The following is a 21,892-nucleotide window of genomic DNA, read 5'->3' as shown; positions in this document are numbered from 1 at the left end:
CTATCTAAATGATGTTTTATGTACAAAAGTGTTATTGTCCACTGCTCCCGTATTGTTTTCAAGAAAATGTAGGAATTTACATGTGAATGTGAAACACAATAACGAAATAAGTTGTCACGCATAAATTCCCCTCGTTTTATCTCATTTGTACTGACGTTTTGAAATCCATGTTACTGTTATACAGTAATGGGTACTCGCTTTTCAACATTCGAGTGCAGCTATCCTTCAAACCACAGATGCATACACATTTACGCAAATACGGTTCTCCATTATATAAGCGGACACACAAAGTGGCATTACATCTACAGTTGACGCGAAGTTTTTGTTTGGTTTGTTTGCTGTTCAACACCGCACTCAACAATATTCAAGCTTTATGACGGCGGTCTATAAATAACCGAGTCTGGACTAGACAATCCAGTGATTGAAAACATGCGCACTGGTCCACGCAATTGGGATACGGTGACATGCATCAACGAAGTCAGCGGGTATGACCACCCGATCTCGTTAGTCGCCTTTTACGGTAAACATGGGTTGCTGAAGACCTATTCTACCCCGGATCTTCACGGGTCAGTTAACGTGAAAAATACTTCGAATAATACCTCAAACTCAATTCAACTACGGTTGACTCGAGATGTGTTCAATGGTCCAGTTGAAACGTCTCTGTATCGCAGTCCGTTATCATGTCTTTGGCTTTGGACACTATGTTTTGAAATCTGTTTTATTTGAGTTCAGGTTGTCGGCTACAATCAGTATTGAGGGGTTAGGTATACTTGAGTATGTCAGCAAATTCCAGACCACATCTATCAATAACAGAAATAGAATTATTTTACTGTGTCTTTCAATGTGTTATTGGCCAGGTTTGAAACAACAGTTCATGGCCCTGCAGGTGCTTTGCACATGACCCACGATTTCTCCGTGCACGGCACATTTTTCCACTTTTGGTTAATTGGCTTAGTCCGTGCACATTCGCCATTGTCGACGTTACTGCCGCCTTGGTTGACGTCCCAGTTGGTGTAGGTCGACGTTGCACCATCTCCCCACTCAAAGTTACCAGATGCAGCACTGTAGACGAAGTCTGAAACATAAAGATTTATTGTGAGCCTGAGACCACCATTGTGTATTCGGTGGCAAACTATAACTTGCTAAAATACACACACAAAACATACACACATAGTGTACATCAACTGTTATAATGATATATGCATAAACAGTCAAGTAAGGCCAACTAATATTTTTCTTGTTTGACATCCACAACGACCCTAAACATCGACGACCCTAGGACTTCTATTACAGTTATTTTCCCAGTTGCAATTACGATAATACATAACGTTCGTGATGCTCAAATCAGTTATCATTTGTTTTCATTAAGTACAATTGTGAATTCAGTTTGGAGTATTTGAGAAATTGAAATAAAAAATATTTGTTTATGTGGCCTAATGATGAAAAGGTCATCTTGAAAATGGTATCTTAAAAACCACAGAAGGTAATTCCTAACAGTTCTGAAAAAGTAACTGTCAAAGTTGTAAACTGCATTTAAATGAATGTTGAAAAAACACTGTTTTATTATGGTATTTTTCTTTCCGATTGATTGCGATGAACCATCGCATATCTGAAACAAATCACCCGAACAAAGTTTGTGCTACACTAATTCAATGGCTACGACATACTTCGGAAAAACAGAATTGTGCCTTATTTAGGATCTTACGTCAACGAGGATCTTACCATCAACGATGAAATAATATGAAGTAGAAATGCCTTCATAAAAAAAACAAGTTTTAATACTGTGCATTTCGTCAACTAAAAGACTTTAAGCAATAATATACATGGAAAGTATAGTGTCATAGTTTGGGTAACGCAAGAAAACAGGTACGAGTATGTACGTTGTATTGAATCTCTCCTGTAACTCACCCAGCCACAGCTGTGTCGAGGTATAGCCACCCACAAACGTGTTTTCCGCGTCGTCCTGGACGGTGAGAAGACGACTGTCGCCCCTAGAACGATACGGTCATTGGTGAATGAGAATGTAATCAGTTATATAACGTCGTGTTAGTTGAATATATATGCAAAGCCCGGAGTAACGCTGGTCTTAGACGTTTACCACTATGGTAAACTCGAGAGCACGGACATAGTGATGGGTCAACAATCAGTACGAATCTGGGATTCGAACCACGATCATAAGGCCTTGCAGGACTAAAGGATACACCTCTGCACAACGAACTGCGACTATAGGATACACCTCTGCACAACGAACTGCGACTATGCCAATCGTGTCACTTATGGTCAATAGTAAATGTGTCCCGAACGCATTGCAACTCTCTTTGCAGAGTGGTATACCTTGGTCGCGCCAGGATCCGTATGTCGTGGGTACGATTCCGTGTTGCAGCTAGGATAGTGCGGCGTAAAACAACAAACCGACCAACCAACCAGCCAACCATCATGTTGCACATGTACCTTCTCATATGAGACTTGCAGTGGACACACACACAGACATGGTTCAATGTGAAAACACAAATAGAGAAACCGTGCAAGAATCTGTCCCTCCAAAGGTTCTTGGAATATAACAACATGACTTATCCATGTCTGTGTGGTATTTTTACCAAACATTAGTGCAAACGTGCAGGTTCGCTCGCCTGGTTTTTTCCGCACGCCTCGGTTCAACTTTCATGTCTTCGGATTTCATTTCTAACTAGCATTTTTCCAACTGTGTTTTACCGTAATCAGGGAAGTAATGTTTGAATCTGGCGGTAACTGACCATGTAATTTGAAACAGCCGCCTTCTCCCGGACATATTTCTTCCGGTTCGTTACAGTCTGACTGTTGCAGTTCTTTTCGCCTCTTGCCTTAATTGACAGGTCATTGAACATTGTTTTGATCCTGCTCTCCGTCGATTGGCTACTGACTGTGTAGGCGTGTCAAGTTATGTGAATAAGTTAAACGATCACCTGATTCATGTCACGCCACAGTATGTATTCCTACACATGGAATGTTTTTCAATCTCGTCATTTTTGTCTGTTTTGATAGATACAACTGTTTTTTTGGTTAAACTATTGTAGATAAAACATGTTTTACGTTGTCGAATTTAATTATAAGCATTGACTGTGTATTCTTTTCGGTTCATTGACGTTTGCACATCGGTTTTTTTATTCATACCTCAATGAGCCGAAAAAAATAGTCAATCCTTAATTGATAATAACATTCAATAAACAGTAGAAATATTAAAATAGCTGTTTGCGTGTGAATCTTTTTTGAGACACGTCCTGTTATTGATTGTCCTTGATGTACACGATCCATGTCGATCAGTGTCAGTGGGACATGATGACACTCTATCCGTCAGGTCATCACATCTGACCACTCGATGAACCTTAATCGTATCTTTGCTTCCCCGGCATCCACACTGGCGACATTATAGAACACTATCTCCAGGGGACTATAAAGACTCTCATATAGACGCCCAGTTGTAACTAAATGGAGAACTCACTGGTTACAGAAGGCGGACCCAGCAGAGAAGGTGGCCCATCGTCGCACAGTGAGATAGCAGTTACCATTGCGGTAGTACCAGTCTGAAATATGTATAAGAATGTACCTGGAATCATATCATAGAATAACACCAGAATACTTTTAAGACAATGGTTATAATTCTGAAATAATAGAACAGTACTCTAATATGTACATCTCCTCGCATCCCATCCCACGCATCTCCACCCTCACCATACCCAACACGGTGCTTCCACTGTAGTAGTGGTGTAATGCCGTTATTTATTTTATATGTGAATTCTATGCTCTCTTTAGATATAAATACATCCTCCTTGTACACGTTAGACCTTATATTAACGCCTCAAAGCTCACATTTTCTCAAAACCAATTTTAGATGTCTTACCAAACGTGGTCACCAGACTAAAAAATAAAATTCTTTCAGTTACCTACCACTAGAACAAGGTGTGCTGTCTGTAAGTGTTTCTGAAATAAAAAAGACCCCATTGATTTACAATAATCAAGTAAAACACTCAATAAATGAATGGTAAGACGAAACACCGTTAGGTTTCCTATGGCTTCCACTGATCAACTCCGTGTGCAGCTCAAACCAAAGGTATAATTTCCGGAATAATGTCTCTTGGTTCTAGACGAACATATCTCACGTGGACATCTCTAACAGTGGTCGTCCCCACTAACGCGTGTTCATTGTACATGTAGGAAAGGTATTATTCTCACCTATCTTACAGACCACTCCGTTTAAGTTCAGTTTGTCCGCCGACTGCTTGCTGTACGATGCCGCATGTTGCAGTTCTGGAAAATATGTAGACAACCCAAATATCACATGAAGTCAACATATGAATAAAAGCCAGACCAGGTAAACATCGTCCCCATTAAATACTGCGTCCAATACAATCATTTCAAATGTGTGATGACACCTTCAAAGACTCATGTAGACATAGAATTGTGTACACTATCACGTATACTCACCATAATACACCCTGCCTTCCTTCGCCACCCAGTAGTTTATCTCTTGGCCGAACAGGTCGAGGTGTTCCACGATGTCAGCCTTAGTAGCAGAAGAGACAATTTGTGTCATTCGTTATTCTTTGAGTGAAACCTATCCAGCATAACATATAACACTTGAGATTAGGTTTAATGAATAAATACGTACCAAAGTGCCCCGTCGGGTTTAGCTTGAAGTACAATATACCTCCCAACACATGATGAAAGATCACCTTCCCGAGGCAAGGGAGTGAACTGACTATAAAAGTCCAGTTTCCACACTTGGAGTTTTATTTTGGCTGGACTAACGAGTCTATGCATAGTCCAATAAAAATCGACATCTGGTTCGTAAACTGCCGTGCAGACTTCCGCCGATTGCAGGATTTGCAAAACATGCATACCGTCAACTGGGTGTCGACAGATATTTTCCAAATCTTTACATGTTTTTAATCAAGGTGCTCTCGTGATATGATACACTAAGCAAAGTTAGATCTGTTTTATTACAATATAGATATTGAATATCGATCTTGGTGTCCACTGGTGGCGCCACGATCGAGCCTAGTAATTTCAGCAACTAGTTCGTAAAAGGTGGAAACTGGACTATTACAGTCAGTTAACTCCCTTGCTTCAGGAAGATGATGTAAGATATACCTACCAACACCTGATGTAAAATATACGTTACAACACCTGATGTAAGATATACCTACCAAAACCTGATGTAAGATATACCTACCAACACCTGATGTAAGATATACCTTACAACACCTGATGTAAGATATACCTTACAACACCTGATGTAAGATATACCTACCAACACCTGATGTAAGTAACGCCTACCAAAACCTGATGTAAGATATACCTACCAACACCTGATGTAAGATATACCTACCAACACCTGATGTAAGTAATGCCTACCAACACCTGATGTAAAATATACCTACAAACACCTGATGTAAGTAATGCCTACCAACACCTGATGTAAGATATACCTACCAACACCTGATGTAAGTAATGCCTACCAACACCTGATGTAAGATATACCTACCAACACCTGATGTAAGTAATGCCTACCAACACCTGATGTAAGATATACCTACCAACATCTGAGTATCAGACGCGGTTGCCACACTGCCCCGCCTGGTGTAGCAGGCAAACATGGCCTGGTCATAGGTGCCCGGTGTGTTGTGGACAAGGTAACATCCTCCTCCAGTCGTTATTACCTGCTGACCATAGCCGTGATGCCCGCAGCCTTCCACATCTACAGCCGAAACAAGCCACTTGTATTTTCCTAACCAATCTTCTGATGATTTCGTAAACCAATAGTTGGTCTCAGTAATATCGTAGTTAATTTTGATGAACTGTACGTGAATGCTGTATGAAGTACGTATCTACCTGGCGTGGTGGTGAGTGGCAGTTGACATAAAGCTTGATAGTTGTTGTCCACGTTCTGATCAAACCACAGGAAAAGCCTGTCTGCCATTAAAGCTGAAAAAGAAACACATTACACATTAATAACATTATATCAATAGATCGGGTTACTGACAGAACAAGCAGACATAAACTGTGTGTCTAACCTCTTCTGCTGTTAACTCTTAATGGAACAATGGTCCAGCTGCCTGTGAAATAATTTCGACACATTCGTATTGCACAAGGTCTAGATTCGTGATAGCCCCATATTGTTTTATCCGATTCGTGTACTTTTACAGTACATGGTGTAGAGATCAGGAAACAAGCGGTGATGTTAGGTGAAATAGTCAGCGTTTGACAGGGAATCTTTAACAGGTACTTTAGAACACTCGTAATGTCTGACACGCCCAGTTCGAAAGCATCAGAAAATCACCTCGCGGCCCATTTAGCTCTGGAGAATAACAACAGTCCTCACCTACGCCATCTTGGAACTGGGAAGTGCCCTGTCCCGACAAGAAGTTACTGTAGCTGCCCCGTGGTGAACCATCAGCAAACTCAAACACACCCTCGTCGACGATGTCGTTCAGCCCAAACCATGCATCAGTCCTCTTCGGTCGCATGTAACGCTCTACTTGAACCTGCACAGGTGTAACTAATCTATACAGACCCTTTCAGTTACATGTAACAATACCTGCTGCACATACACAACAAACAAATAGACACAATGTACACAATATTATTTCTTAACTGCACTCATCATTACGGTGAGGAAATCTAACATAGTCAATGCTAATTATGTCGTGTGTTGAAAAATAGAGAAGTCGTCTAAACGGCCACCTGTAGAGATCAGCTAACACGCATCCTTCTGAATACGTTATTACGAGTCTTCAAAGAACATGATAAATACAAAATAAACACATCCGCTAACCTGTACATCTTCTGAGTCGATGGTCGCAAGATTTCCGCCAAGATCGACACATGCTTGCTGAGCTTCGACGAAAGAATAACTACCGGAAGTGAGGTAGAAACATTTCCCATCAATCGATGCGCCAGAACCGTCGGGTCCACATGCATCAAAAGATGCAGGTTCGGCTAGAATACAAAACAAGGCCAACTTTGAATGTACCCTTGGTAAAATTAGTCCATGGATTGCCATTCCAATATAAATATAGATATACGTTAGATATATCGGAATGTTAACTGGTTAATTTCGCAATTCTGAGACGTTTATGTATTTTCTTAACACTTTCGTCCTTGTTCAAGATGGAAGAGAAATAAACTCAGTGACCAGCGTTACAGGGCGTCTGTACAAGTAACACCCGGCGAATTAAAAGGAAAGATTCTCACGATTGTAACTAATACAACTACATTCTGAACTATAATGATACTTTAGTGAAATAGTCAAATGTCTTGCAACTAAAATACTTGAGAAACAGTAGGCGGGTATTCTAAGGCCTCTTAATGGACGACTTTGTCACGAACCTATGCCGGTTGTATATACAGCGACAGCCTTGTAGCCCCCGCAGTTGACGTCGTTGTCTCCTACACAGGGCTTGTTGCAGTCACTGCTGGCGCCGTATCCCCCATATGCATCCCCACAAGCACACTCGCGCCCGTTGGAAACTCCAGCGAAAGCATAGCCCCTTGTGTGACATCTAAACACGGGTGACAGGGCTACTCAGGTTGCCAGGAACACATACACATGTCAGGTACGTGACATCTAAACACGGGTGACAGGGCTACTCAGATTGCCAGGAACACATACACATGTCAGGTACGTGACATCTAAACACGGGTGACAGGGCTACTCAGTTTGCCAGGAACACATACACATGTCAGGTACGTGACATCTAAACACGGGTGACAGGGCTACTCAGATTGCCAGGAACACATACACATGTCAGGTACGTGACATCTAAACACGGGTGACAGGGCTACTCAGATTGCCAGGAACACATACACATGTCAGGTACGTGACATCTAAACACGGGTGACAGGGCTACTCAGATTGACAGGTACACATACACATGTCAGGTACGTGACATCTAAACACGGGTGACAGGGCTACTCAGATTGACAGGTACACATACACATGTCAGGTACGTGACATCTAAACACGGGTGACAGGGCTACTCAGATTGCCAGGAACACATACACATGTCAGGTACGTGACATCTAAACACGGGTGACAGGGCTACTCAGTTTGCCAGGAACACATACACATGTCAGGTACGTGACATCTAAACACGGGTGACAGGGCTACTCAGGTTGCCAGGAACACATACACATGTCAGGTACGTGACATCTAAACACGGGTGACAGGGCTACTCAGATTGACAGGTACACATACACATGTCAGGTACGTGACATCTAAACACGGGTGACAGGGCTACTCAGATTGACAGGAACACATACACATGTCAGGTACGTGACATCTAAACACGGGTGACAGGGCTACTCAGGTTGCCAGGAACACATACACATGTCAGGTACGTGACATCTAAACACGGGTGACAGGGCTACTCAGATTGCCAGGAACACATACACATGTCAGGTACGTGACATCTAAACACGGGTGACAGGGCTACTCAGATTGCCAGGAACACATACACATGTCAGGTACGTGACATCTAAACACGGGTGACAGGGCTACTCAGATTGCCAGGAACACATACACATGTCAGGTACGTGACATCTAAACACGGGTGACAGGGCTACTCAGATTGACAGGTACACATACACATGTCAGGTACGTGACATCTAAACACGGGTGACAGGGCTACTCAGATTGACAGGAACACATACACATGTCAGGTACGTGACATCTAAACACGGGTGACAGGGCTACTCAGATTGACAGGTACACATACACATGTCAGGTACGTGACATCTAAACACGGGTGACAGGGCTACTCAGATTGACAGGTACACATACACATGTCAGGTACGTGACATCTAAACACGGGTGACAGGGCTACTCAGATTGACAGGTACACATACACATGTCAGGTACGTGACATCTAAACACGGGTGACAGGGCTACTCAGATTGCCAGGAACACATACACATGTCAGGTACGTGACATCTAAACACGGGTGACAGGGCTACTCAGATTGACAGGTACACATACACATGTCAGGTACGTGACATCTAAACACGGGTGACAGGGCTACTCAGATTGACAGGTACACATACACATGTCAGGTACGTGACATCTAAACACGGGTGACAGGGCTACTCAGATTGCCAGGAACACATACACATGTCAGGTACGTGACATCTAAACACAGGTGACAGGGCTACTCAGATTGCCAGGAACACATACACATGTCAGGTACGTGACATCTAAACACGGGTGACAGGGCTACTCAGATTGCCAGGAACACATACACATGTCAGGTACGTGACATCTAAACACGGGTGACAGGGCTACTCAGATTGCCAGGAACACATACACATGTCAGGTACGTGACATCTAAACACGGGTGACAGGGCTACTCAGATTGACAGGTACACATACACATGTCAGGTACGTGACATCTAAACACGGGTGACAGGGCTACTCAGATTGACAGGTACACATACACATGTCAGGTACGTGACATCTAAACACGGGTGACAGGGCTACTCAGTTTGCCAGGAACACATACACATGTCAGGTACGTGACATCTAAACACGGGTGACAGGGCTACTCAGATTGCCAGGAACACATACACATGTCAGGTACGTTTTCTTATTCAACCAGGAACTATATTATAATTACATATTTTTTTTATACTTATTACGCTTCTAGTGGTTAGATTGATATGCGTACATTCCTCAATACATTTTGGCAGCAAATTTGTTAAACTGGAAGCTAGAATGTCAACGCACCTGTTGACACATGCATCAACGGTCAAGGATGTAGGTAGTGATACATAGGCATAAGGGAGGTCCCTCGGCTGATAGCGTTCCCCGTAGCATCCCTTTAGCTCTGGCAAAAGAAACATTATTCACGATGTAGATTTAGGAGATAAACCTACTGTGTTTTAAAATTTGAGGTAGTCAAACTGAAGATGAGAAATTTTTATTTGGAACCGAGCACTTTAGCGTATTACGAATGACAATCTCTCCACCTCGAAATTCAACCAGTTTGAGTTTGACTTACTCCCGTACATATATCGTGGCATACCATGGCTGCCAAAATAGTTGGTTTAGGGTGACAATGTGTGACCTGGTTGTGTAAGTTAAGTGCAGGTGTTACCTTGTTGTGTAGGTTAAGTGCAGGTGTTACCTAGTTGTGTAAGTTAAGTGCAGGTGTTACCTAGTTGTGTAAGTTAAGTGCAGGTGTTACCTAGTTGTGTATGTTAAGTGCAGGTGTTACCTTGTTGTGTAGGTTAAGTGCAGGTGTTACCTAGTTGTGTAAGTTAAGTGCAGGTGTTACCTAGTTGTGTAGGTTAAGTGCAGGTGTTACCTGGTTGTGTAGGTTAAGTGCAGGTGTTACCTGGTTGTGTAGGTTAAGTGCAGGTGTCACCTGGTTGAGTATGTGTAATGCAGGTGTGACCTGGTTGTGTAGGTTAAGTGCAGGTGTCACCTAGTTGAGTAGGTTAAGTGCAGGTGTCACCTGGTTGTGTAGGTTAAGTGCAGGTGTCACCTGGTTGAGTAGGTTAAGTGCAGGTGTCACCTGGTTGAGTAGGTTAAGTGCAGGTGTTACCTTGTTGTGTAGGTTAAGTGCAGGTATCACCTGGTTGTGTAGGTTATGTGCAGGTGTTACCTGGTTGTGTAGGTTAAGTGCAGGTGTCACCTGGTTGAGTATGTGTAATGCAGGTGTTACCTGGTTGGACACCTCCAGTTACACAGGTAGGCGTGTTGGATTCTGCAACCTCGAAGAAGTCTGGCTCTACTTCCGCACCATAGCCCTGTATGCAACAACAAACGTCAGAGTTCTTGGTCATTCGAAAGTCAGACTTATCACGAAATAAAGAAACACCATCGTTTCCACAATTGGGACATAAATTATTTCATTCATTGTTCGTTGGATCCGATTTTTATTTACTAAGGAATCAAAATATACATTATAACGACGTACAGATAGTTTACCAGTCATATCAAGATGGAAACATGATACAGATGTTAAACACTTACATCGGAAGAAGTCTTGACGCAGGTTTTGGCTGTTGGAATGTTCACCGCAGCCTACAACAGAAATGTCAACGCCAACAGTAGAGTGCAGCGGGGTGTTCTCATCAGCGTTTGGCGGCTCAACGCCTTCAATTACTTTGTACCCATATTCACTGATGACCCATCACATTGAGTGTTGTTTTATGCCGCTGAGAACAATATTCGAGCCATTTCAAGGCGACTGTAAACCTGGACAAATAAAACCAGTGGTTAACATCATGAGCGAGGGCCCACGCTGTCGGGATACGATGACGCATGACCACAGTTACCGAGCGTCACCACCCCAGGTTAGCATTTACATTGCATAAAAAATAAAAGCAGCTACCCATATTGGAGTGAGTGAGTGAGTATGGTTTTACGCCGCTTTTAGCAATATTCCAGCAATATCATGGCGGGGGACACCAGAAATGGGCTTCACATATTGTACCCATGTCGGGAATCGAACCCGGGTCTTCGGCGTGATGAGCGAACGCTTTAACCACAAGGCTACCCGACCGCCCCACACACATCGGATATACAATCTGATAAAACATACGTCTTCGGTTCGGTTGTACGTTCCGTCGTATGCGGAGGCGTAACAGTCCACGCTGCTGTTGCTGCCGCCGTTCCTGGTAATCTTGATTGCTGGACAACGACGACCGGGACAGTGCTCGCCGTCAATGCGCTCGGCATCAGAGTAAACCTTCACAAACAGCAGTCTGGAGTAGCAGAGAAACATAAGGTGAGAGTGAATGAGTTAGGTTAAACAACATTAAATCAGTGTCTAAATTAAATCACGAAAGTGGTCGAAACCTCAAAGTCACACAAGTAGGAGGTTAGATGCTCACAGATTATTTTACAATGTCGTTCCAATAGTACGCTCACACTTTACCGATTACGTGACACGTGCTCTTAATAGCTTCCTCTCACCAGCAGGTTTACTGCCATCCAGTTACATGGTATCGCAGAACTACAGCGGAAACGCCGCGGTAATGCCGCGGTAATGGCGCGGTAAAGCTGAGGTAATGCCGCGGTAATGCCGCGGTAAAGCTGAGGTAATGCCGCGGTAATGCCGAGGTAATGTCGCGGAGATGCCGCGGTAATGTAGCGGTAACGTTGCGGTAATGTAGAGGTAATATCGCGGTAATGCCACTGCCATAATTTTGCGGTAATTTTGCGGTAATGTAGCGGCCGTACTGTAGCCCTACAGATAAATGGATGGTGTAAGGAGTTGTAAAGTCTCAAGTCTTCTTGTACTCACCAACATGTTGTAAAGTAACTGAATATCTAAAAGAGTGGCCTTGGTTAAATCTTGATAATACGAGTGTCGATGTAAAATGTAGTACTGCGTGCGGTGAATTGATCAGTGCAATGTGGTTAACCACAATCTATCTCCTTTGGGACTCGAACTGTACTAGCGCCTACCCTCTTGTCTGATCCCAGAAGTAGGCCCTCCCCGTGGTGTCGCTGTCCAGGTCGCTGATGCTGTCCACTTGGACGGCCGGGTTGGCGGTATTGATCAATGGATAATAGCTCTGAAATGTAAAGCTTGTCACATCCTTAGGGTAGCACAGTCCTAGTCGCACGTAGTCACCTCTGTAAACACAACACACAACAGTGTCACATGACGTCCCATTACTCCCGACTTAATCCATCGTATCAATCGTTAACAAACCTTAGGGTACCTTCCCCAAAGGAAGTAGTTCCCGCACAAATGTTAGTAGTTGCTTTACTTGTAGCTGAGGTAGTAATAGTAATAGCAGTAGTAGTAGCAGCCGAAGCAGTAGCAGCAGCAGTAGTAGAAGTAGTAGTAGCAACTGCAGCACTACTACTACTACTACTACTACTGTAGTAGTAGTAGTAGCTGAACCCTGTGCACGGATGTTTGCTTACCTTCCCAAGTTATGCCCCTTGACTTGCACTGTGAACGGTGACGCTCCATTAAAGTAGACTGTGTAGGATTTCTTCTTTATCACCAAATAGTTGTTTCCCCAAACACCTACATCACAGAGTACATTGCTTTCATGCATATTGTTGATAAGATAATGAGATTGCTTCTAGTTCTGCCTTGTAGTTGCGATTTTTAATAAATGAAAAAAGTAGTCCCGGTGTGACAGAGGTCACGGTTATCCAATCAAAACGAATAAAACAAGGTTAACCTAATACGACACACGTGTGACGTACGATTTTTGGGATCTTACCACCTGTATCTTCACCACGTGGGCAATAAATCAGAATATCTCAACCAGACAAAGAGCAGACAATCCTGGCAGTGTTCTTCGAAAGAGTACAGCTTAGGATGGCAGAAACAAATGTCAGAAACAGAATGTCATCAAACCAACTGGTCAGCTGTGTTTAGTTTATTGCAGGGTATATAGTAGTTAATAGTGGGGTATAAATTGATAGAAGAATGCTCAGACCCTAGATATACAGCAGTGATAAAAACAATAAATATTGAAAAATAAAGCAAGGTATTCATGTGATATGTACCTTTTACGGAGAAAGGGTCGTCTGGCCTGTCATCACGGCGGAGAAACATGGGGAAGTTCTGGCGGAGAGTGTCTAGGGCCCCGTCTCCAGTGAACAACACCTACAACAGAGGAGCTCCTCACTCATACAACCTGTGTACAGCAAATATGAGAACATGAGTAAATAAAAGCGACAAAACCCCATTCCAAACTCATAAGAATTCTCTGCCAATTGTACGATTCCGACCATATCACGAGCATGTGTTTCTGAATTCACTATCAAATAGTGATTATACCAGGCGTAAGCAATGTTTCACCCATACCACTGTGGTCTGTGGAGTCAGGACCAGGCAAGGTGGTGACTCACACCGTCACGGTGCGATCACACACAAACAGGTCACACATTGCAACCACACAATCAGCAATTTAATCGGCGTTTACGACAAGCTTGGAATCCTGAGAGAGAAAAAATGTACATATTGTGCTTTATATAGACGTTTTCCACGTGGATCCCTTGACAATATATTTGTTCCTAATACAACCGAGGGATTCACTGTGTGACATGGTAAACATACTATTACCATGTCGTGCCGTAATAACTAAGACTCTAAAGAAATAATGGCTTGTTAGAAGATGTTAATTATCTTTGAGATGATAGAGGTTCGTAGTACCCGAGCGTAGTCGTGAGGGCACACGGCGAAGTTCGAGTCCGGTCTATAGTCACATTGGTTGGTGGTGAGGAATCGTGTGTTCGGCACGAACTGGGTCCCCGGAGTCCCGGAGACGCTGCCGTCGACGTCCAGGAAGTTGTTCTGCCGGTTGCCGTCTATGTTGTCAAACAATGGATAGGATGGATCTCCATTCAGGGCCCAATTGCCCTCACTCTGTGTAAACAAGGCGACGATGTGTTGTTTCATTACTCTAGATTCTAATCTGCCTGGAGTACGGCACCGTTGTATAATATTCATATTTCAATCACAAATGCAAATGAAAGATTGCTTTGAGTAAACAATGAATTTGTTACTGATTGAACTGATACAAGTTTTTCGTTTTTTTGGTCAGTGTATTGTAATTACCATAATACAACATATAAAGATTAAGAAAGTGGTACCCAAATGTAAGATGAATGTTGCTGATGAGTATTTTAAGACTTTACTTCCAAGATTTAGCCTGTAGATTTCTTCCTGCCAGGGTTGTGAGCTGTGTTCAATATCAGAAAAAATTGCAGATATTTGCAAGCATTCTTGACAAACCGACATTGTGCTTAACTTCTACTTAGAAGGACAACACATGAGTAAGAACAGTTGAAGTGTAAACGTAAACCTGAACCTTTATAATAACGAAAGGGTCATATATCGATGAATTGTGTTCAATAGCATCCCTTTCAAAATGACATATTGTACAAATAAATCACCAGTTATAGTTTTAGACCACCATATCATATTTAACACTTTGTGTTTGTGCACATGATTTTCTGTGCTCAGCATACACATTTCAAAATGATCCTTATGAAACACTGAGTAGTATATAGAATGGCTTCAAACTGTCACTGCCTACCAAATATGAATTAACAGCATAAGAAACTAAATTATGAATAACCCTGGTCATGTTAGAAAGGTATCCAAGGATTGTGAAAGTAAGCAGTGAACACATCGGTGTCCCTGAACCTACCACGTCACAGAATCCAAACTTGACTCCCTTTACGCTGGAACTCGCCCTGACGGGGTAGTGGCTGCTGCGCTTTACGCTGACGGCACCGGCGTATCTGATGGTGCTTCCTGATATCTTTGTCACGTATTTATCAAAGAATGAGTTGCTGACATACCCTGGACCTTGGTAGAACGTGACACCCTGAAGTGGCTCCACACTGGAATCATAGGCATATGGTGCTGTGAGAATACTTGCTTCTGATTGTCCAATAAAGATGTGTTATTAGGGCGGTTGAAAACACAACGCGGCAATATGGATGTGACGATAATGACGATAAGCGTATAAAACGTTTCTCCAGCCACTCGTTTAGCACCATGATTATAAATTTATTGCGTTAATATTACTATTGTGTCACGAGGAACAATCAACAATAATCATTAGTATTTTGGCCGAAATCAGGTAAATCAGTGTCTATTTGGTGCAGAAAATCAAAGAAGACATACAGATGATTACTTCTTTTCAATAGATTGGAACTGCCTTTCCATTGCGTTTCAGCATGCTTGGACTATATATTGTCGTATACACCCCTAATCGTGACGCTATACCATAGCGGACTGTATATATTTGAATCGGGGCCTGGAGAGTGACTAAATTATCACGCAATATCAAGGTTGGGACATGACACACTGTCCGATCACCAAATGCAATGGGCGACAAGCAGTAGATTGTGTGGGACCTATCTTACTAAATTACAGCCATGAAATAAGATAAGCAGTGTTATCGTACCTTGATGTGGCCACAGATCGACCAAACGGTGCCACAGGCAGCCCCTTGTTGTCTGTTTCCCCTATAAACAAGGAGTTGCTGATCTGTGTGTAGGTATCACTCTCCCCCCACGACATGGTCAAGCCGACCGGGGAGTCTGCAAGTCTGGAAGGTAGAACTCCCCATGTTAAAACATTGAACACAATTCGGTATTCGAAATTACCACGTCGAGCATATTAAATTAAAGACGTCTCCTCGTTGTGTTTCGCAAGTGACTTCAATTGGTTAAACCGGTTTATATTTCTCTCAGTTGTCAGTTTACTGTGAGAGGTGGGTATGGGACTGAAGTAAGTAAGAAACATGCACGTGAAAAGTATGTAACTTAATTCTGTATGTCCATGTAGTCTATTGTATATCAGCCCGTTATGATGACCTTGCAGTGCTAAATAGACATTAACTGTACTTTGCGATCATCTGGTATTTCAGTCGTCTAAGGCGCCACATTTCGCTGTAAAGAGTACCCTATGCTGTCAGAAAACTACGATCGCGGGAATTCCTTTCGCCCCGATAATGTTTCTGGATTTTTCAGCACCATACCCGTGCTGGTGGGTTTCGCCAAAGTGGTAATTGTGAAAGACCTGCATCACGTTTGGCTTTCCTCACACTTAAAACTGATATAATATTGGCGTTTAGCTTCTACTGTTTGTTTGCAAGGCATTACGGGACACCTATGTCATTGAGGGTGGCATGGCGATTTGATCAAATTTCCTCAATACAGTACGACACAGGCTGATACACAGCACAACATGGATTGCTACACAGTACAACATGGATTACTACACAGTACAACATGGATTGCTACACAGTACAACGTAAATTGCTACACAGTACAACATGGATTACTACACAGTGCAACATAGATTGCTACACAGTTCAACATGGATTACTACACAGTTCAACATAGATTGCTACACAGTACAACATGGATTACTACACAGTACAACATGGATTACTACACAGTACAACATAGATTGCTACACAGTTCAACATGGATTACTACACAGTGCAACATAGATTGCTACACAGTTCAACATGGATTACTACACAGTTCAACATGGATTGCTACACAGTACAACATGGATTACTACACAGTACAACATGGATTACTACACAGTACAACATGGATTACTACACAGTTCAACATAGATTACTACACAGTACAACATGGATTACTACACAGTTCAACATGGATTACTACACATTGCTACATGGATTACTACACAGTGCAACGTGGATTACTACACAGTTCAACATGGATTACTACACAGTGCAACATGGATTACTACACAGTGCAACGTGGATTACTACACAGTGCAACATGGATTACTACACAGTCCAACATGGATTACTACACAGTGCTACATGGATTACTACACAGTTCAACATGGATTACTACACAGTGCTACATGGATTGCTACACAGTACAACATGGGTTGATATACAGTGCAACGTAGATTGCTACACAGTACAACATGGATTGCTATACAGTACAACATGGATTACTACACAGTACAACATGGATTACTACACAGTGCAACATGGATTGATATACAGTGCAACATGGATTGATACATAGTACAACATGGATTGCTATACAGTACAACATGGATTGCTACACAGTTCAACATGGATTGATGCACAGTGCAACATGGATTGCTACACAGTTCAACATGGATTGATGCACAGTGCAACATGGATTGATACACAGTACAACATGGATTGATATACAGTACAACATGGATTGATACATAGTACAACATGGATTGCTATACAGTACAACATGGATTGATATACAGTACAACATGGATTGATACATAGTACAGCATGGATTGATACACAGTACAACATGGATTGATACACAGTACAACATGGATTGATACACAGTACAACATGGATTACTACACAGTGCATGGATTGATATACATGATTTACTTACGTGAAACTGTCCATGATGGTTATTCCCCCTTTCGTCCATACATTCAACTCTCTATTTTTGTAGCCCGTGAAACTGGCAAGAAAAGACAATGTTGACAGTTGGTAGACAGCAGAGGCGAAAGAATATAAATTACAAATCCCAAACCTGATATGTATACTGTATGGTGGACAGACACATCAGGAGTGATGAGGTTTCATGTACATCACACAGACTGCATGTGGATTTCACCTTTCTTTAACAGTCAGTGTGAGTCATCATTATATACAAGTAGGCTGTAAAATATTGATTGTACTTGAAGGAGAATTATACCTTTATCATATGGGAGTGATGTATTGACATGCTACCTTAATAACATGAACTGTCATGTGGGCCTGGCACTGCCATGTGTTTCCGTCCAGGCAGCTGATACTAGAAGGTACTGGGTATTCAGATGGTGCTCATATTGTAAACACAGGCATCATGTGTGAGGATTAATTCAATGCTCGACGTTGTAAAACGAGTTAAGGTACCGTGCTTATACCAATTAAATCTATGTAGCGATTAACAGACTGGCTTATAACATAGTGAAATGTTTTAATAATTTTTTTCAATTTGGTTCAGCTGTGATCGATAAGATACCTGTACAGGTAGGACTTGTCTAATGCTGCGTCCGGATCACCAGGGGGGTTTCGCGGTGAGTGGGACACACGTGCTGACACGATACCATTCTCCGGGACATAATCGCCGTCGAAGACCTCTCCGACAGATACCTCGTCATCCATGTTGAACCCTGCCTATAGATCAGAATGAACGTGGTTTCGGATGTGAAATAGATGTGATACAGATGTGATATAGATGTGATACAGGTGTGATACAGATGTTATATAGATGTGATACAGATGTGATACAGATGTGATACAGGTGTGATATAGATGTGATACAGATGTGATATAGTGTGATACAGATGTGTTACAGATGTGATACAGATGTGATATAGATGTGATATAGATGTGATACAGGTGTGATATAGATGTGATACAGATGTGATACAGATGTGATACAGATGTGATATAAATGTGATACAGAAGTGATACAGATGTGATACAGATATAATACAGATGTGATATAAATGTGACATAAATGTGATACAGAAGCGATATAGATCTGATATAGATGTGATACAGTTGTGATACAGATGTGATATAGATGTGATATAGATGTGGTACAGATGTGATATATATGTGATACAGATGTGATACAGGTGTGATATAGATGTGATATAGATGTGATACATATGTGATACAGATGTGATATAGATGTGATACAGATGTGATACAGATGTGATATAGATGTGATATAGATGTGGTACAGATGTGATATATATGTGATACAGATGTGATACAGGTGTGATATAGATGTGATACAGATGTGATACATATGTGATACAGATGTGATATAGATGTGATACAGATGTGATACAGATGTCATATAGATGTGATACAGATGTGATACAGATGTGATATAGATGTGATACAGATGTGATATAAAATGTGATATTGATACAGATGTGATACAGATGTGATATAGATGTGATATAAATGTAATATAGATGTGATACAGATGTGATATAGATGTCATATAGATGTGATACAGATGTGATACAGATGTGATACAGATGTGATACAAATGTCATATATGTGTGATACAGATGTGATACAGATGTGATACAGATGTGATATAGTGTGATATAGATGTGATACAGATGTCATATAGATGTGATACAGATGTGATACAGATGTCATATAGATGTGATACAGATGTGATACAGATGTGATACAGATGTCATATAGATGTGATACAGATGTCATATAGATGTGATACAGACGTGATACAGATGTGATACAGATGTGATATAGATGTGATATAGATGTGATACAGATGTCATATAGATGTGATATAGATGTCATATATATGTGATACAGATGTCATACAGATGTGATATAGATGTGATATAGATGTCATATTGATGTGATACAGATGTCATATAGATGTCATATAGATGTGATATAGATGTGATACAGACGTGATACAGATGTGATACAGATGTCATATAGATGTGATATAGATGTGATACAGACGTGATACAGATGTGATACAGATGTCATATAGATGTCATATAGATGTGATACAGATGTCATATAGATGTGATATAGATGTGATATAGATGTGATACAGATGTGATACAGATGTGATACAGATGTCATATAGATGTGATATAGATGTGATACAGATGTCATATAGATGTGATATAGATGTGATACAGATGCGTAAAACAGCGTTAATCTGTTAAAAACCAAACTCTATCTCAGCATGATGCGAACAGGACTTTAGTTGTAGACTAAGGTTGCATAGTGAACTGGGAGCTGGACTGAGGAGAATCCTACAAGACATAAGAAATAAGAACAATTAAGTCATTATACTTTATGAAATATGAAACGGTTTGGAACGTACATTCATATTAGAGTGAGCCGTGTTGTTTCTGAATTCTTTGACCTTTGTCTGCATGGCATGGAACTCAGGCACCAGCCCCCTCTGTTGCTGGCGTTGTCGGGAGGGGCCGAGGGGGAGACGAGACGCAAGGATCCAAAATCCTGTATTCTGAAAAAAAACAATATAGACAGAAACGATATTCTCGTTCTTTCAATCCAAGGATTCATAAGATGAACTCTATGATGGTATACTCACATCTGAGCCTGCGGCCACGTTGTTGATGAAGGTGTTGTTAGGGTGTGTGATCCAGTAGGAGGAGAGAGCGCTGGGGGAATAGATACGACGTTATGGAGCGCATAAGAAGCTAAATACTGTTATAACGAATTCACTTTCAAGAAGGATGACTTCCTGCAGTTGCCTACTACTACTATAAACGAAGGAGTGAATGTTATTATATCCCGAATGTTGTTATATCCCAAATGTTGTATTATCCGCATTATTCCAGCAAAATCATGACGACCTTTAAACATCAAGTCTAAGCCCTGTTATGTATGTCACGTTAAACGGACCTGGTCTAAGCCTTGTTATTAATGTCAGGTTACATGGGCCTGGTCTAGGCCTTGTTATGTATGTCACGTTACATGGATCTGGTCTAAGCTTTGTTATATTTTTCACGTAAAATGAACCTTGTCTAAGCCTTGTTATGTATGTCACATAACATGTACCTGGTCTAAGCCTTGTTATTAATGTCACGTGACATGAACCTGGTCTAAGCCTTGTTATCTATGTCACGTAACATGGACCTGGTCTAAGCTTTGTTATGTCATATTTACTCGCAATAAGGCCTCATGGTAGCATTGCACCATTCCTTCTTCATGTCGGACATGATGTGGGTGCCATGCATGGTGCCGATACACAGGTTGCTGTCGAAGACGTTCCTCTGCTCCGCGCTGTCCTCCAGGAAGAAGCCGTGCCCGTAGTGGAGATAGCAAACATTGTCAGACACCTGGTGTGAAAAAATAAGGAGATATATACGCTCGTAATACACCTTGTACACCTTGCAAGACACTTCATGTAAAGAAAGGGTAGTTAACACACGCTGCGAGAACCCTGGTGTTGAAAATGTAGTGAACACATTGTGATACGTGGTATGAAAACAATGTGTTTAACGCACGTTGTCAGAAACCTGGTGGAATACACGTTAACGAAACCAGAGCGAATCGTGGATTCGAATCCACGACCGTTGGATCCTTACACGATTAAACTGTTGACACCGGTTGACATCATTATCTACATCTATCTGACCTACGGACGGACGATGTCACTGACCTCTGCGCCGTCGGTGCCATGGACAGTGACGCATCTAGCCAGACAATGGTGGAGGGAGTTGTGCTGGAAACCGTGGCCGTCGGCGTCGTCGCACATGTGGAAATGGAGTGGGTAAGAACCTAACACAAAACACATACTTCTATTACAATTTGGCCATCAGTATATCCAATGGAAACAATGTTATATTAGTTC

At 41.8% G+C, this 21,892-nt stretch overlaps 1 protein-coding gene across 1 annotated transcript in view; it reads right to left on the bottom strand.

The window, feature by feature from the left end:
* Positions 1–593: 593 nt before the first annotated feature.
* The window catches only part of LOC139477699 (cell surface hyaluronidase CEMIP2-like), a 32,289-nt gene continuing 10,990 nt past the window's right edge, over positions 594–21,892 (bottom strand). The window contains exons 10-36 of the mRNA XM_071260079.1: positions 21,701–21,819; positions 21,205–21,377; positions 20,627–20,696; positions 20,393–20,539; positions 18,521–18,675; positions 17,903–17,974; positions 15,928–16,071; positions 15,163–15,358; positions 14,163–14,375; positions 13,514–13,613; positions 12,917–13,022; positions 12,449–12,619; positions 11,580–11,742; positions 11,009–11,059; positions 10,698–10,782; positions 9,758–9,857; positions 7,366–7,538; positions 6,812–6,975; positions 6,359–6,521; positions 5,869–5,961; positions 5,574–5,734; positions 4,462–4,540; positions 4,210–4,284; positions 3,925–3,957; positions 3,479–3,560; positions 1,909–1,991; positions 594–1,075 (exon numbers count right to left, since the gene is read on the bottom strand). Of these exons, the coding sequence (XP_071116180.1) occupies positions 873–1,075; positions 1,909–1,991; positions 3,479–3,560; positions 3,925–3,957; positions 4,210–4,284; positions 4,462–4,540; positions 5,574–5,734; positions 5,869–5,961; positions 6,359–6,521; positions 6,812–6,975; positions 7,366–7,538; positions 9,758–9,857; positions 10,698–10,782; positions 11,009–11,059; positions 11,580–11,742; positions 12,449–12,619; positions 12,917–13,022; positions 13,514–13,613; positions 14,163–14,375; positions 15,163–15,358; positions 15,928–16,071; positions 17,903–17,974; positions 18,521–18,675; positions 20,393–20,539; positions 20,627–20,696; positions 21,205–21,377; positions 21,701–21,819 (3,374 nt within the window). The 3' untranslated portion in view covers positions 594–872. The remainder of the gene's footprint in view (positions 1,076–1,908; positions 1,992–3,478; positions 3,561–3,924; positions 3,958–4,209; positions 4,285–4,461; positions 4,541–5,573; positions 5,735–5,868; positions 5,962–6,358; positions 6,522–6,811; positions 6,976–7,365; positions 7,539–9,757; positions 9,858–10,697; positions 10,783–11,008; positions 11,060–11,579; positions 11,743–12,448; positions 12,620–12,916; positions 13,023–13,513; positions 13,614–14,162; positions 14,376–15,162; positions 15,359–15,927; positions 16,072–17,902; positions 17,975–18,520; positions 18,676–20,392; positions 20,540–20,626; positions 20,697–21,204; positions 21,378–21,700; positions 21,820–21,892) is intronic.

The sequence above is a fragment of the Haliotis cracherodii genome, unplaced genomic scaffold, assembly GCF_022045235.1.
Source record: "Haliotis cracherodii isolate W230 unplaced genomic scaffold, xgHalCrac1.p SCAF_34, whole genome shotgun sequence".
In the NCBI taxonomy this organism is placed as follows: Eukaryota; Metazoa; Mollusca; class Gastropoda; order Lepetellida; family Haliotidae; genus Haliotis; species Haliotis cracherodii.
Note: the sequence above shows the minus strand (reverse complement) of the source record. Positions and strands in the feature narration are given on the sequence as shown.